The following is a 15661-nucleotide window of genomic DNA, read 5'->3' on the forward strand; positions in this document are numbered from 1 at the left end:
GGAACTGCAGATGTTGATTTACCAATGAATGACACAAAATGCTGGAGTAACTCACCGGGTCGGGCAGCATCCATGGAGAACATGGATGGGTGACGTTTTGGTTCAGGACCCTTCTTTGGACAGGTAGCCCTCAGTTTTAGCCACTCGCTGGGCACTTACATTGAGCCTGCAGCTTGATTTGGAAGTCTCTTGTGGCAGCCCTGATCGCCTTACGGAGACTATAAGACTATACTCGGCCTTATTGTACAGTGTGGGATCATCCTTCTTAAAAGCCACACCTGGAGTGCCCTGCTCCCCCCCCTCCCCCCCCCCCCCCCCCCCCCCCCCCCCCCCCCCCCCCCAGCAATAGCTACTCTTCCTATCAGTGCTCACAGCTATGCTGGTCACGTTGGGTCTCATAATGACCGGTATTTCAGAAGATAGACACAAAATGCAGGAGTAACTCAGTGGGACTGACAGCATCTCTGGATAGAAGGAATGGGTGATGTTTCGGGTCAAGACCTTTCTCCAGACTGAGAGTCAGGGGAGAGGGAGACACAGAGATAAGGAAGTGTATGGTGTGAAAACAAGACATGGAAGGGGATGGAGTTCAAGGAAAATGTAGACTATATCATTGTTAGCAAGGAGAAGGTGACAACTACACACTTCACCGACTCGGTATTTCAGAAGGTTCCTTTGCAATAGCAAAGTTTGACAGGTACTTTCTCACTGGCTTTCTCAGTGCTGGAACGGATAGATGGTAAAGAGATGGTAAAAGGGTATTTTAACTGTTAGCGGTAGCTTTATGTGAAACTTCACCACTATCCTTCTTGCGGTGGCTCATCCAAAAAGCCGTCTGACAAAGAAGGGTCTCAACCTGAAACGCCACCATTCCTTCTCTCCAGAGATACTGTCTGAACCGCTGAGTTACTCCAGCATTTTGTGTCTATCTTCGGTGTAAACCAGCGTCTGCAGTTCCTTCCTACACACAAGTACAGAGGTGAGTCGAAGGAGCAGTAAAGATGAAGGTGGCAGACCCTGCAAGATGCTACAGTTGAAAAGCAAAAAAATTATACTTCTAGCAACCTTTAATCTTCCCTATTTGTGTAATGATAGAATACCGAATGATAGTCAATTAATGTATAATCAATGCCTGAATATTGACCTGTTAGTTGATCACGGAGGTCAGCATCAGATTCAGGCACAGTTTCTTCCCAGCAGCAACTGAATCATCCTACCACAACCAGAGAGAGCAGTCCTGAACTGCTATCGACCTCAATTGGTGACTCTTGGACTATCTTAGGAAAATAACTGCAGATGCTGGTTCAAATCGAAGGTAGGCACAAAATGCTGGAGTAACTCAGCGGGTCAGGCAGCATCTCAGGAGAGAAGGAATGGGTGACGTTTCGGGTCGAGACCCTTCTTCAGACCCTTCTTCAGCATTTTGTGTCTACCTCGGACTATCTTAGATCGGACTTTACTGGCTTCACCTTGCACTAAACGGTATTCCCTTATCATGTATCTAAACGCTGTAAAAGGCTAGATTGTAATCATGTATTGTCTTTCCGCTGACTGGCTAGCACGCAACAAAAGCTTTTCGCTCTGCGTCGGTACACGTGACAATAAAGTAAACGTACTGGCTGGCTGGTGCACCCGGTGTGTTGGAGCCTCAGAGCCAGGCTAGTCTGGTCTAACATGTCAAGTTATCCAATTGGAATCAACAATACTGGTGTCACGCACTGTAACCATGTACGAATATGGGGACTGAAGTCTTTTTCAATACAGTGGCCTGTGGTTGTGTTGGCAGTGAACCATCACTACCCTGTTCCATATTGTTTGACACTTCCCTCTCTCATGATTCATTCAATTCCTCATTCCCCAGGAAGCACTGCAGTTATCTTTAGTTTTTAGTGTTGTTTAGAGATACAGCGCGGAAACCGGCCCTTCGGCCCACCAAGTCCGCACCGACCAGCTTATCCCTGCACTGTTCTACACGCACGAGGGACAATTTACAATTTTACCAAGCCAATTAACCTACAAAGCTGTGCGTCTTTGGAGTGTGGGAGGAAACCGGAGCTCCCTGGCGAAAACCCACGCAGGACGGGGAGAAGGTACAAACGCCTTACTCCAGCACCCGTAGTCAGGATCAAACCAGGGTTTCTGGCACCGTAAGGCAGCAACTCTACCGCTGCGCCACCGTGCCACCACTCTTCCCTTTAGGGGGAGGGAGGGGGAGGGGGGAGGAGGAGGGGAGGAGGGAGGGGGAGGAGGAGAAGGGAGGGGAGGGGGAGGGGGTGGAGGGAGGGGGAGGGGGTGGAGGGAGGGGGAGGGGAGGGGAGGGGAGTCAGGGGAGGGGGAGGGGGAAGGAGAGGGTGCTGCACCAATGCAGGAGAGGTTTGGGCCCAACTTGGTCTAGTGATTTTATAGAAAGGAGAGATATAACGGGCGATATTGAGAGAGATTATAGAACAAAGTGAAAGTTTTGCAAAAAAAGTAACGATGATCAAGGAAGCGGTCCATTGTTAGTTGTGGGCTAGGTGAAAACGAGTTCAGGAGTATGACAGCTGTAGAAGACATTAATGAGGCCACATTTGGAGTACAGTGTACAGTTCTGGTCACCCTGTCACTAACCTGGAAAGGATGCAGAGAAGATTTGAGGATGTTGCGTGGCGTAGAAGATTAGAGTTTTAAGGAGAGGCTGGATAGGATGGGCCTTTATTCTCCCTGGAGCATTGAAGCCTGCGGGGACCACCTTATAGATGTTTATAAAATTATGAGGGGCATGGGGTCCTATTAAATATTTCTCCTCTCACCTTAAACCTAGGCCCTGTAGTTCTTGGTCTCGCCAATGCTGGGATAAATACTTTGTGCATTCAGCCTATCTATTCCTCTCATGATTTTATACATCTATATCTGTGCTCCAAGGAATAAAGTCCTAGCTTGCCCATCTCTCTCTCTCTTTAGCTCAGACATGGCAAATTCCTTGTAAATCTTCTTGGCATTCTTTTCAGCGACCTTTCCTATAACAAGGTGACCAAAGCTAAACACAATGCTCCAAGTGCGGCCTCACCAATGTCGTATACAAGTGTAACATCGTCCCAATTGCCTGACTGATAAATGCCACCGTCATTCTATCTACCTGTAATGCCACTTTCAGGGAACTATGCACTTGCGCTCCTAAATCCATCTGCCCTGCAACACCCTTCAGGAGAGGAAGCAAGCTACCAAGGAAAGCCCAGAGATACAGCGTGGAAACAGGCTCTTCCGGCCCACCGGGTCTACGCCGACCAGCGATCCCCGCACATTAACACTATCCTAAACCCTTCTAGGGAAAATTTATACATTTGCAAGCCAATTAACCTACATACCTGCACGTCTTTGGAGTGTGGGTGGAAACTGAAGATGTTGTAGAAAACCCACGCAGGTCACGGGGAGAACGTACAAACTCCGTACGGACAGCACCCGTAGTCGGGATCGAACCCGGGTCTCCGGCGCTGCATTCGCTGTAAGGCAGCAACTCTACCGCTGTGCCACCGTGCTGCCCTGACCAAGATCTCTTGTGATTCTTGATGATCACCTTCACTGTCCATGATTCCACCTATTTTGGTGTCATCTGCAAACTTGCTAATCATGCCTTCTACATTCTCATCCAAATCGTTGGTATAAACAACAAACAGTAATGGATCCAACACAGATCCTGAGGCACACCACTGGTCACTGGCCTCCCGTCTGAAAACCACCCTTCCACCACCACCCTCTGCTTCCCACCATCAAGCCAATTCTGCATCCAGTTAGATGGCTCTGCTTGGATCCCATGACATTTAACCTTCCAGAGTAGCCTGCCTTGCAGAACTTTATCAAACGCCTTGCTGAGGTCCATATAGATTAGGGCCACAGCCTTGCCCTAATCAACCTTCTTGGTAGCTTTATCAACCATCTTGGTTACTTTATCCTCATCTCATACTAAATGGCCGACCTATAATTTTTATATTGTGCCCTGATTGCTCAGTCAAGGGAAACATCCTACCTCTGCCCAGCCCATTGACCCCTGCAAGAATTTTAAGTTTTGAAGAGAATTGCAACACGACTTCCTTCTCCTGTGTTCAAATTTTCTTGTGAATGCTAACGTAATATTGGCCCTCCTAATTTCCTGCTGCACCTGTACAGGCTCACCCTTTGTCCTTCCGAATGTCAACTCTATCCAACCTAGGGTTGCCAACTTCCTCACTCCCAAAAACAGGACAAGGTGACGTCACCGCCTCGCGCCCCACATGACCTCACCCAGCCAGCGGCCATGTGCTCCCGCTCCACCAATGGCGGCAGCCATTGATGGAGCGGGAGCACGTGGCCGCTGGCTGGGTGAGGTCACGTGGGGCGCGGGGCGGTGACGTCACCCTTTGTCCCTTATTTGGGAGTGAGGAAGTTGGCAACCCTAGGTTGGATAGAGTTGACATTCGGAAGGACAAAAGTGGTGACGTCACCCGTTGTCCCTTATTTGGGAGTGAGGAAGTTGGCAACCCTACTAATACGGGACAAGGGCGGTCCCGTGCGAGACAAACTAATTTAGCTCAAAATACGGGATGTCCCGGCTAATATGGGACAGTTGGCAACCCTAATCCAACCTCACAGCAGTTAACAAATAGTGTGCTATTCTCCTTTGTACATCAAGATTAACCTTATATTTTCCCACATTTTATTCTATCTGCCACATTCGTGCCCACTCACTCAGCTTTGTGGAGCCTCTTTTACATCTTCGTACTCTCAATCCCATCTCTTTGCTTTCTGTTTAAGAACTGCTTCTCAAACCGTGTTCAGTATATTAGCCCCAGTTCCACAAATGCTCACCGTGCTGATTCACCTCCTGTGTGGGACCTTTTTGAGTTATTACTGAAAATTCAAAGGCATCATGTTCACCTGTTACCGAAAATCTATTCTGCAAGAATCTTCATAAGGAGATTAGTTGAATACGATGTCTAGGAAATAAATCTGCAGATGCTGGTTTAAATCGAAGGTAGACACTAAGATGCCGGAGTAATTCAGCGGGTCAGGCAGCACCTCTGGAGAGAAGGAGTGGGTGACGTTTCGGGTCGAGACCCTCCTTCAGTCTCGTTGTCACCTTCCCCCCAGCGAACAGTAATCTATTGTACATTTCCTCACCATCGTCTGCTTTAATCTGTTGTTTTCACACCTTACCCCTCCGTATCTCTGGTGTCCCTCTCCCCTGACTCAGCCTGAAGAAGGGTCTTGGCCCATAACGTCACCATTCCTTCTCTCCAGAGATGCTGCCTGAGCTGCAGAGTTACTCCAGCATTTTGTGCCTACCTTTAATCCTATTTATCTGGTGAGATTCAGAAAGTTGTGAAATGCAACCCGCACCTCAACGTTTTGAAGCTGAACCATGGGCTGGAACCACATGGGTAGCCTGCGGGCTTTTTCAGGATGTTGCAATACCTTGCTGGACAAAGTGGCAGAGCTATGCACAAAGTGGGTTCTATTATGTCAGCAACAATCCTGTGCAATAACAGTATAACAGTATAACAGAGCTTTATTTGTCATTCGGTACCGAGGTACCGAACGAAACTACATAGCAGTCATACAAAAAAGAACACAAGACACATGACCCCAACACAAACGTCCATCACAGTGACTCCAAACACCCCCTCACTGTGATGGAGGCAACAAAACTTCCACTCTCTTCCCCACGCCCACGGACAGACAGCTCGTCCCCGACCGACCCGCACAGTCCCCGCAAGGGGGTGGAAGTCCCCGCGGCCGAATCGCACCGGGTGCTGAAACGTCTCGCAGCCGAGCCGGGCGATGAAAGGCCCCGCGACCAAGCCTTGCGCAGCTAAGTCCCGTGGCCGAGCCGCACCGGGCGATGTTAAGTCCCGCGGCCGAGCCGCACCAGCGATGAAAAGTCCCGCGGCCGAGCTGCACCGGGCGATGTAAAGTCCCGCGGCCGAGCCGCACCGGGCGATGTTAGGCCCCGCAGCCGAGCTGCACCGGGCACTGTTAAGTCCAGCGGCCGAGCCGCACCAGCGATGTAAAGTCCCGCGGCTAAGCCGCACCGGGCGATGAAAAGTCCCGCGGCCGAGCCGCACCGGGCACTGTTAAGTCCAGCGGTCAAGCTGCACCAGGCGATGTAAAGTCCAGCGGCCAAGCCGCACCGAGCGATGTAAAGTCCAGCGGCGGAGCCGCACCGGGCGATGTAAAGTCCAGCGGCGGAGCTGCACCGGGCGATGTTAGGCCCTGCAGCCGAGCCGCACCCCGCGCCGTGAGGAAGAGAAGAGTTTCCCCCACCCCGCCCACCACCCCCACCCACACCACCACCCCCCACACATACACAACCAAAAAAAATACAAAAACCATCCCAACACCGACACACAACAAAAAAAAAGGAAAAAAGATGAACAGACTGCTAGCGAGCCGCTGCCGTTGGGCGCCGCCACTTCCACATTGCAAGGACCAGGCTGAAGGCTCTGTCTGAACATGGTGGCCTTTGCGGGCTGGTGCCTTGTGGACCCCACAAGTAAAGTCACCACATCTACCGCCTCGTATCCCCTCCGGTAATATTTGGATAGAAGCCAGTCTCAATCATCAGTTCTATCTCTGATCTGTGACCTATCCCTGTCCTCCACCCTGCTCCAGCTAGTAGTTGGAACAATGGCAGAACATGTTCCTGTAAAAAATAAAATGTGGTCATCTACTGTGGTTTTACTGCGAAAAGGGATATGCAGCTGGTAATGCAATCCAGGAAGCGATTCTGAACTATGTTGAGAGTCACAGAATGATGCAGTGTGGAAACAGGCACTTTGTCCCAACTTGCCCTCACCGGCCAACATGTTCCAGCTACACTAATCCCACCTGCCTGCGTTTGGTCCTTATCCCTCCAAACTTGTCCTATCCGTGTACCATGTACCATATATCCATGGAAGACGGGTCTCAACCCAAAACGTCACCCATTCCTTCTCTCCAGAGATGTTGCTTGTCCTGGTGAGTCACTCCAGCTGTCTATCTTCGGTTTAAACCAGCATCTGCAGTCCCTTCCTGCACTATCCATGTACCTGTTTCTGTGGCGTGAGGAGGTTTTCCTGTGTATTTCTGCATCACGTACACCGGATGGGGTCTGGTTTATTTGCCCGACCTTCCGTCAAGGAATGGTGGGTGGACACAAGATGCTGGAGTAACTCAGCGGGTCAGGCAGCATCTCGGGAGAGAAGGAATGGGTGACGCTTCGGGTCCAGACCCTTCTTCAGACTGATGTCAGGGGAGGGGGGGCGGGACAAAGATAGAATGTAGTCGGAGACAGGAAGATAGAGGGAGAACTTGGAAGGGGTGAGGGGAGAGAGAGGGAAAGCAGGGACTACCTGAAGTGGGAGAGGTCAATGTTCATACCGCTGGGGTGTAAGCTACCCAAGCGAAATATGAGGTGCTGTTCCTCCAATTTGTGCTGGGCCTCACTCTGACAATGGAGGAGGCCCAGGAGAGAAAGATCAGATTGGGAATGGGAGGGAGGGGTTGAAGCGCTGAGCCACTGGGAGATCGAGTAGGTTAAGTAGGTCAAGGTGTACGTAAAGTGTCTAAAATAATTCCTTGGTTCTGACTGCATTTTTTCCCTTCAGGCCACACTGGTCGCCTGGTCAAGGCACTGCTGGGAACAAGCATTGTCTTCCTGTGTGCACACGGAGGCTTTCAGGTCGCCCTGTACGTTTTGAAAGATGAGGATTTGTTGGGCTATAACTGTAAGTACAACTAAATATTCAATGTTATTCTTCTTTGCTGTGGTATGCTCTCATTTGCTCTTTTAAAAGAAATGTTTTGAAAAATCAGGATCGTTTTCCGTTTTTTATAAGGTTCTGCCAACCATTCCCTATTGGTTACTTGAATTTGTTTTTAAGTACAGAATTTTGGAACTTATGCAGAGGTCTTTGCCAGGATTACTGGAAGGTTCTGTTCCTGCGAGCTGCTTGGGCCACGAATGGTTTAGTTTAGTTTAGAGATACAGGGCGGAAACGGGCCCTTTAACCCACCGAGTGTGCACTTACAATAGACAATAGGTGCAGGAGGAGGCCATTCAGCCCTTCGAGCCAGCACCGCCATTCAGTGTCATCATGGCTGATCATTCTCAATCAGTACCCCGTTTCTGCCTTCTCCCCATACCCCCTGACTCCGCTATGGTTATGATTATGTATAAACGTCTTTGACATCATGCTCCCAATGTTGGCTGCTTGGGAATGGAGTGTCTGAGATCTTTCAGCATTCTCATACAGGAGAATGCAAGATCGTTTTCTAGACTGATGTTGGTTCATTCTTACTCTGCAGGAATTTATTTTATTATCCATTATTATTCATGCTGCTGTTTGACCTTTCAAATAATTGTTCACTTGTTGGATTTGGTTGCTCATAGACAATAGACAATAGGTGCAGGAGTAGGCCATTCGGCCCTTTGAGCCAGCACCACCATTCAATGTGATCATTGTCAATCAGTACCCCGTTCCTGCCTTCTCCCCATACCCCCTGCCTCCTCTATCCTTAAGAGCTCTATCTAGCTCTCTCTTGAATGCATTCAGAGAATTGGCCTCCACTGCCTTCTGAGGCAGAGAATTCCACAGATTCACAACTCTCTGACTGAAAAGTTTTCCCTCATCTCAGTTCTAAATGGCCTACCCCTTATTCTTAAACTGTGGCCCCTTGTTCTGGACTCCCCCAACAGCAAACCCCGCACATTAACACTATCCTACACACATTAGGGACAATTCACAACAAGCCAATTAACCTACAAACCTGCACGTCTTTGGAGTGTGGGAGGAAACCGAAGATCTTGGAGAAAACCCATGGCAGTCACGGGGAGAACGTACAAACCCCATACAGACAGCACCCGTAGTCGGGATCGAACCCGAAACCTGTTACGCAGGAACTCTACCGCTGTGCCACCCTGCTGCCTCCACTGTGTCAGTTCTCAAGTCAACAATGCAGCTGCCAACTGAGTTTGCACATGGCAGACGATGCCCACAGCCCTGCAACAGCTGGCAAGATCCATCCCACCAGCCTCCCCGACACAGCTCGTTTGTGTGGACGGGCTGCACATAGGCCAGGGGTTCATATCTGGGGAGGATCCGGAATCAGAAGTTAACTACATTTCTGTTTGTATATAGGAAGGAACTGCAGATGCTGATATACATCGAAGATAGACACAAAATGCTGGAGTAACTCAGCGGGACGGGCAGCATCTCTGGATAGAAAGAATGGGTGACTCTTCGGGTCCAGACCCTTCTTCAGTCTGAAGAAGCATCTCGACCCGAAATGTCACCCATCCGTTCTATCCAGGGATGCTGCCCGTCCCGCTGAGTTACTCCATCATTTTGTGTCTATCTTCTGTTGGTATATAGTTTTTCCAAGAATGCTTTTAAGGGCGTCTACTAGTTACACTTTGTCTTTGTGAGTAAAATGCGAATATTTTTGGTGATTGTCTTGTTTAAATGTTTGTAGCAGTGGATGTTTTTTTCTGAGAAGAGAGAGCAGGAAGTGGGCAGCAATGGGATGCCACATGAAGAGCCTCCTTGAGACTAGAGTTGGAGCTGAGAGAGATCGGCAAAGCCTGAGCTATTTGGGAGAGTTGAGCAGGATTCTCTGCACTCGGTCACACTCAATGTTATTCTCAAAATAACCAGCGGGTCAGGTTCTCTGGCAAACATGGATAAGACCATTGTTATGTGCGCACTGGCATGCCAATTGGTATGTCTTGTATTGTCAAATATCTTTCACAAGATTTTTTAAGAAACCAAAACCAGCCTTTCAACTTTTGAACAACTTTTCAGCAAAGAGTCATTGGGAGGGGAATAAATCAGCAAAATTACTCATAAGTCAATGATAACGTGCAACATTGATAACAATCGTTTTGGTAACAATGATTTTCAATAGACATTTCCTACTTTCCAACGGACTCATAACACTTCCACGTAAAATGAATGTGAAATAATTGTGAAAAAGATAAATTAATACTCTTTTCAACATAATGCACAGTGACACCATTTGATTTTTGTTGTGTTGAATTTACGAAGTTATTCCATGGAGTGGACTCACTGACAGCAGAATAATCTAACAAAATCTGTGCATGTGCAGTGGCTGGGTTGTGAACTGCTTCGCTGCTGGGCAGAGTGGAACCATGAGCATTGTGGGATCAGAATGTTGCATGTCCCACCTTAGAGTTCAGCGTGTCAGCCAGGCAGAAAGTGCTAGGGTTTAAGGCGTGCGTGCAGCACCATCCACGTTGTTTATTGGAGGAAGCATTCGAGCAAGGCTCTTTGTTATGAGTACACGTTCTCACAGCATTATCTGGACAGGATCAGGAAAGCTTACTTTGCAATTACTGCAAGAATTAGTTTTTGTTGTCAACATTAAGATGTTTTTGCCAGATTTGAAATCAGGCACAGTGGTTTCTTTGAGGGTGCAGCCTCTCCACAAGTGCAGCTGACATCCTTATCTGGTGTGCACCTCCTTTCACTGTCCCTTTAATGCTTTCCGCTTGTGACTTGGTGTGAAAATCCCTGGGAGCTCACAGAGTGGGAACCTGCAGTATAACATTAACAGGAAGCGTATACAATGTGCAGGGATTACTCTTATCAACAGCATCAGTTGAGATTTTACATCCAAGGTTAGCTCCCACAAGAGTATTCTTTGACTGTTAAAACATCATTATGCTAACAATATGGGCATTTTTCCACATAACTTACAAAACACTGTGGCGGTTAATTAGCTCTTTGCTTTAATTTATAAATCAAACTATTTGTTGGTTTGATTATTTTTAAATTCTTCATGATGTGGGCTTTGCAGGCCTTTATTACTCAGTCATAGCAGCCCTCGTTTAAAAAGACGAAGGACCTTCCCGTTAAACCAGTGCCATTCGTCTGACACTGATGATCCCCGCAACATTGTCACGTATCTACACCTTGTAGTCATCACCTCCGAAGAGTCCACCAGGGACTACACTGGACGTTGGAGAGAGTGGGTCTGGGCTTTGCCATCTGTGGGCCTGGATGGAGGTCTTGAAGGTTGTGTAGGTGGGCATGTCAACAGAGGATTGTGGGAGGGCATTCCAGAGGGAAATTGCTTCAGGGAAAAAAGACTGGATGTAGGGAGTAGATGTGTGATGTGTGTTCTACAAGTTACTTGTTGTGGCTTCTTCTGGATCTTGTTGTTTTCTCTTTGACATGTAAGTCGGCGTGGAGGTGGATGTCCTTGTTGATGATATTGTGAAGGGTAGTCAATCTGAGCATCTGCTGCCTGGTTTCAAGGGAGTCCCAGTTTAAGTCGGTGAGCATTTTGGTCACACTGGATTATCGTCTGAAGTCGCCGTACACAAACCGGGCTGCTCTTCGTTGAACATTTTTTAAAAGAACATCTTTATTTTTCTTGGTACGGCGTTCCAAGCAGCAGAGGCACACTCCAAGTGTGGTTGGACTATTCTTTGGTACAATTTTGTTTTTGACAGTTTTGGAACAGTGGTGGAAGTTTCTTTGGACGAAGTTGAGCATCTTCTTGGGTTTGTTTGCAGCATAATGTGACTGCTTATCCCACTTCAGGTTGTTTTGTATAAAGACACCGAGGTATTTGTCTTCAGTGACTTCCTGTAAGGTTTATATACACTGGAATTTAGAAGGATGAGAGGAGATCTTATCGAAACGTATAAGATTATTAAGGGGTTGGACACGTTAGAGGCAGGAAACATGTTCCCAATGTTGGGGGAGTCCAGAACAAGGGGCCACAGTTTAAGAATAAGGGGTAGGCCATTTAGAACTGAGATGAGGAAAAACTTTTTCAGTCAGAGAGTTGTGAATCTGTGGAATTCTCTGCCTCAGAAGGCAGTGGAGGCCAATTCTCTGAATGCGTTCAAGATAGAGCTAGATAGAGCTCTTAAGGATAGCAGAGTCAGGGGGTATGGGGAGAAGGCAGGAACGGGGTACTGATTGAGAATGATCAGCCATGATCACATTGAATGGCGGTGCTGGCTCAAAGGGCCAAATGGCCTCCTCCTGCACCTATTGTCTATTGTTTGGCCAAGCATAGAATACTTTGCCGATCCTGGTTTACGTTTCCTGGACACCCTCATCACTTTGCATTTTGATGCATTAAAACTCACGCCCTGTTCTTTGGACCAGTTAACAAGGCTTGACTGAAGAGAAGTTTCATCCTCTTGGGAGTGATTGGCTTTATATATGATGTCTTGGAAGGGTACATGAAGGTGAAGTTGCTCAGCTGGTTTAAACAATAGCCACTTCACATATTACATGTACCCTCTTCATAGTTTGTGCACTTTTCCCATCAATCACAAAATAATTCTGCTCCTTTTCAGTCATATGTATTTTGGTTTATACATTGATAAGTTTTGAATTATTTACTTAGTTCCATTGAAAGATACAGCAGGGAAACAGCTCCTTCATGCACTGAGTTGAAGCTGACCATCGATCACCGGTCCACACTCGTTCTAGGTGATCCCATTTTCTCATCCACTCCTGACACATTAGCGGCAATTTTGCAGAGGCCAATTCGCCCACAAATCCACACTTGTTTGGGATGTGAGAGGAAACCGGAGCACCCAGAGCAAACCCACGCAAGTCGCAGGTGGAACGTGCAAACTCCACACAGAAGGCATCCGAGGTCAGGATTGAACACAGGTCTCTGGTGCGGTCAGGCAGCAGCTCTTCCAGCTGCCCTCTAACATGACCACTTAGAAAAATAATCAAATCACGCCAGCTGATCAGGTGCACTGAGATGTGGTTGCTCTTACATCAAGAATAGGGTGCTATTAAGTTACTTTTGCATTTTATTTTATCTTTTTGAAATATCTATATTACTGTTCAACTAACTTTACATGAAGTGTTTTTGACACTGATGAATCCACAGAATATTGACAAGATGGAGGCATAGTTTAAGAAATAATTTTTGTAAACCTTAAAAATACCAAGAATATAATAACCAGAGGAAGACTAAATATTAGGGATATGATTTTATGGATATAAATCATGCAAAACATGAATAATGATTCTTTAGTTCAAGAGGGAGAAAAGGTCAGCTTTGATGTATGAAAAAGGGTGAAATTCATTCATGACCAAGAAAAGATCTTATATTCTCCTGTATGAGAAGGTCTTCCACCAGGTGGCGTCGCGATGGCAGCCTCGCCTACAGTCTGTCTGTCTTTTTCGTCTTTTTTTTGTTATTTTTGGTGTGTTTAGGAAGTATGTGTTCATGTTCTCTGGTTTGTTTTATGTGTGGGGGTCGGGGAGGGGGTCGGGAGAAACCTTTTTCAATCTCTTACCTTGCCGAAGATGCGATTGTTTTGCGGATCGTATCTCCGGTCGCTCTGCGGCCTAACATCGTGGAGCTGGCGGCCTTGCTCTGGACTGACTTTGAGCCCCACCACGGGGCGTGGACTTACCATCGGAGCCGATTCCCTGCCTGGGATCTACGCTCCAACCGCGGCCTGCGGACTTTAACATTGAGGAGCTCGCAGTCTCGGATAAAGACCGACGTCGAGAAGCTCCAAACCCGCACGAAGTTCGATAGCCCCGACCTGGGGTAGATCGCCCAGCGCGGGTGAACTATGATTCCCCCCCACCGATGCTAGAGCTTGATCACCCCGATGAGGAAGGCCCACTGCCGACTAAGGGAGTAAGATCGTCCCATCAACGGAAGGTTAGAGGCCCCCGATCATTGGAGGACAAAGAAGGGAAGAGATGGAACTTTTTTCGCCTTCCATCACAGTGAGGAATGTGGAGGAGTCACAGTGGTGGATGTTCATGTTAAAAGTGTATTTTGTGTGCTCTGTTGTTTTTTATTGTTATGACTGTATGGCAAATGAAATTCTTTGTATGTTGCAAAACATACTTGGCTAATAAAGCGTGGTTGTGATTATGTATAAACGTCTTTGACATCATGCTCACAATGTTGGCTGCTTAGGAATGGAGTGTCGGAGATGTTTCAGCATTCTCATACAGGAGAATGCAAGATCGTTTTCTAGACTGATGTTGGTTCATTCTTACTCTGTAGGAATTTATTTTATTATCCATTATTATTCATGCTGCGATTTGACCTTTCAAATAATTGTTCACCTATTGGATTTGGTTGCTCATAGACAATAGACAATAGGTGCAGGAGTAGGCCATTCGGCCCTTCGAGCCAGCACCACCATTCAATGTGATCATGGCTGTTCATTCTCAATCAGTACCCCGTTCCTGCCTTCTCCCCATACCCCCTGACTCCACTATCCTTAAGAGCTCTATCTAGCTCTCTCTTGAATGCATTCAGAGAATTGGCCTCCACTGCCTTCTGAGGCAGAGAATTCCACAGATTCACAACTCTCTGACTGAAATTTTTTTTCCTCATCTCCGTTCTAAATGGCCTACCCCTTTGGTTCTGGATTCCCCCAATATTGGGAACATGTTTCCTGCCTCTAACGTGTCCAACCCCTTAATAATCTTATATGTTTCGATAAGATCCCCTCTCATCCTTCTAAATTCCAGTGTATACAAGCCTAGTCGCTCCAGTCTTTCAACATATGACAGTCCTGCCATTCCAGGAATTAACCTAGTAAACCTACGCTGCACACCCTCAATAGCAAGAATATCCTTCCTCAAATTTGGAGACCAAAACTGCACACAGTACGCCAGGTGCGGTCTCACTAGGGCCCTGTACAACTGCGGAAGGACCTCTTTGCTCCTATACTCAACTCCTCTTGTTGTGAAGGCCAACATTCCATTGGCTTTCTTCACTGCCTGCTGTACCTGCATACTGCCTTTCAGTGACTTATCCACTAGGACACCCAGATCTCGTTGTACATCCCCTTTTCCTAACTTGACACCATTCAGATAATACTCTACCTTCCTATTCTTACCACCAAAGTGGATAACCTCACACTTATCCACATTAAACTGCATCTGCCATGCATCCGCCCACTCACACAACCTGTCCAAGTCACCCTGCAACCTCATAGCATCTTCCTCACAGTTCACACTACCACCCAGCTTTGTCTCATCTGCAAATTTGCTAATGGTACTTTTAATCCCTTCATCCAAGTCATTAATGTATATTGTAAATAGCTGCGGTCCCAGCAACGAGCCTTGCGGTACTCCACTAGTCACTGCCTGCCATTCATAGCTAGAAGTCAATGGAAAAAAAACATATTTAAATAGTTAGGTTCTGAATGGATGCCGTGATGGGTGCCAAAGCCTAATTGGGATTTAATTTGTGAGTCAGTCTCATTTTCCAGCCCAACTTGAGAATTGGGTTCAAAACCTTGATCATTGACCTGACATTGCCATGTTGGGGAATCAGAGCACTTGAGTGGATGGATAGTATGTTTTTGAAGAGGAACTTCATACAAAGAAATGTCCTGAAACATAATTTCTGTAAAAAATGATTTGACATCATAGTTTCAAATCCTTAAGTCATCTAAAATTTATTCAGAAAGGGTTTTTTAAAGTTGTATTTTATTTTCCATTTGCGACATAGTTGTGCAAGTAAGGAAAAATGGGCAGTGGTAATACATTACATACTGGCGAAAAAGCCTACAAATATTTCTAAATCAAATCCGATGGAATCGTTTCTTCACCATTGCAACTTGAAAAGTGGAAGATTCAGAATTCTGCAGTAATGGGTTGTTTGTGTTATACTGTCTTGGTTGATT

The 15661-nt window shown here is 47.0% G+C and overlaps 1 protein-coding gene across 1 annotated transcript in view; it reads left to right on the forward strand.

Moving 5' to 3' along the window:
- Positions 1-6468: 6468 nt before the first annotated feature.
- Positions 6469-15661, forward strand: part of piezo1 (piezo type mechanosensitive ion channel component 1 (Er blood group)) — a 168761-nt gene continuing 159568 nt past the window's right edge. Inside the window, exons 1-2 of the mRNA XM_078401557.1 lie at positions 6469-6508; positions 7602-7721. Coding sequence (XP_078257683.1) covers positions 6469-6508; positions 7602-7721 — 160 coding nt within the window. The remainder of the gene's footprint in view (positions 6509-7601; positions 7722-15661) is intronic.

This window comes from Rhinoraja longicauda, chromosome 6 (assembly GCF_053455715.1).
Source record: "Rhinoraja longicauda isolate Sanriku21f chromosome 6, sRhiLon1.1, whole genome shotgun sequence".
In the NCBI taxonomy this organism is placed as follows: domain Eukaryota; kingdom Metazoa; phylum Chordata; class Chondrichthyes; order Rajiformes; family Arhynchobatidae; genus Rhinoraja; species Rhinoraja longicauda.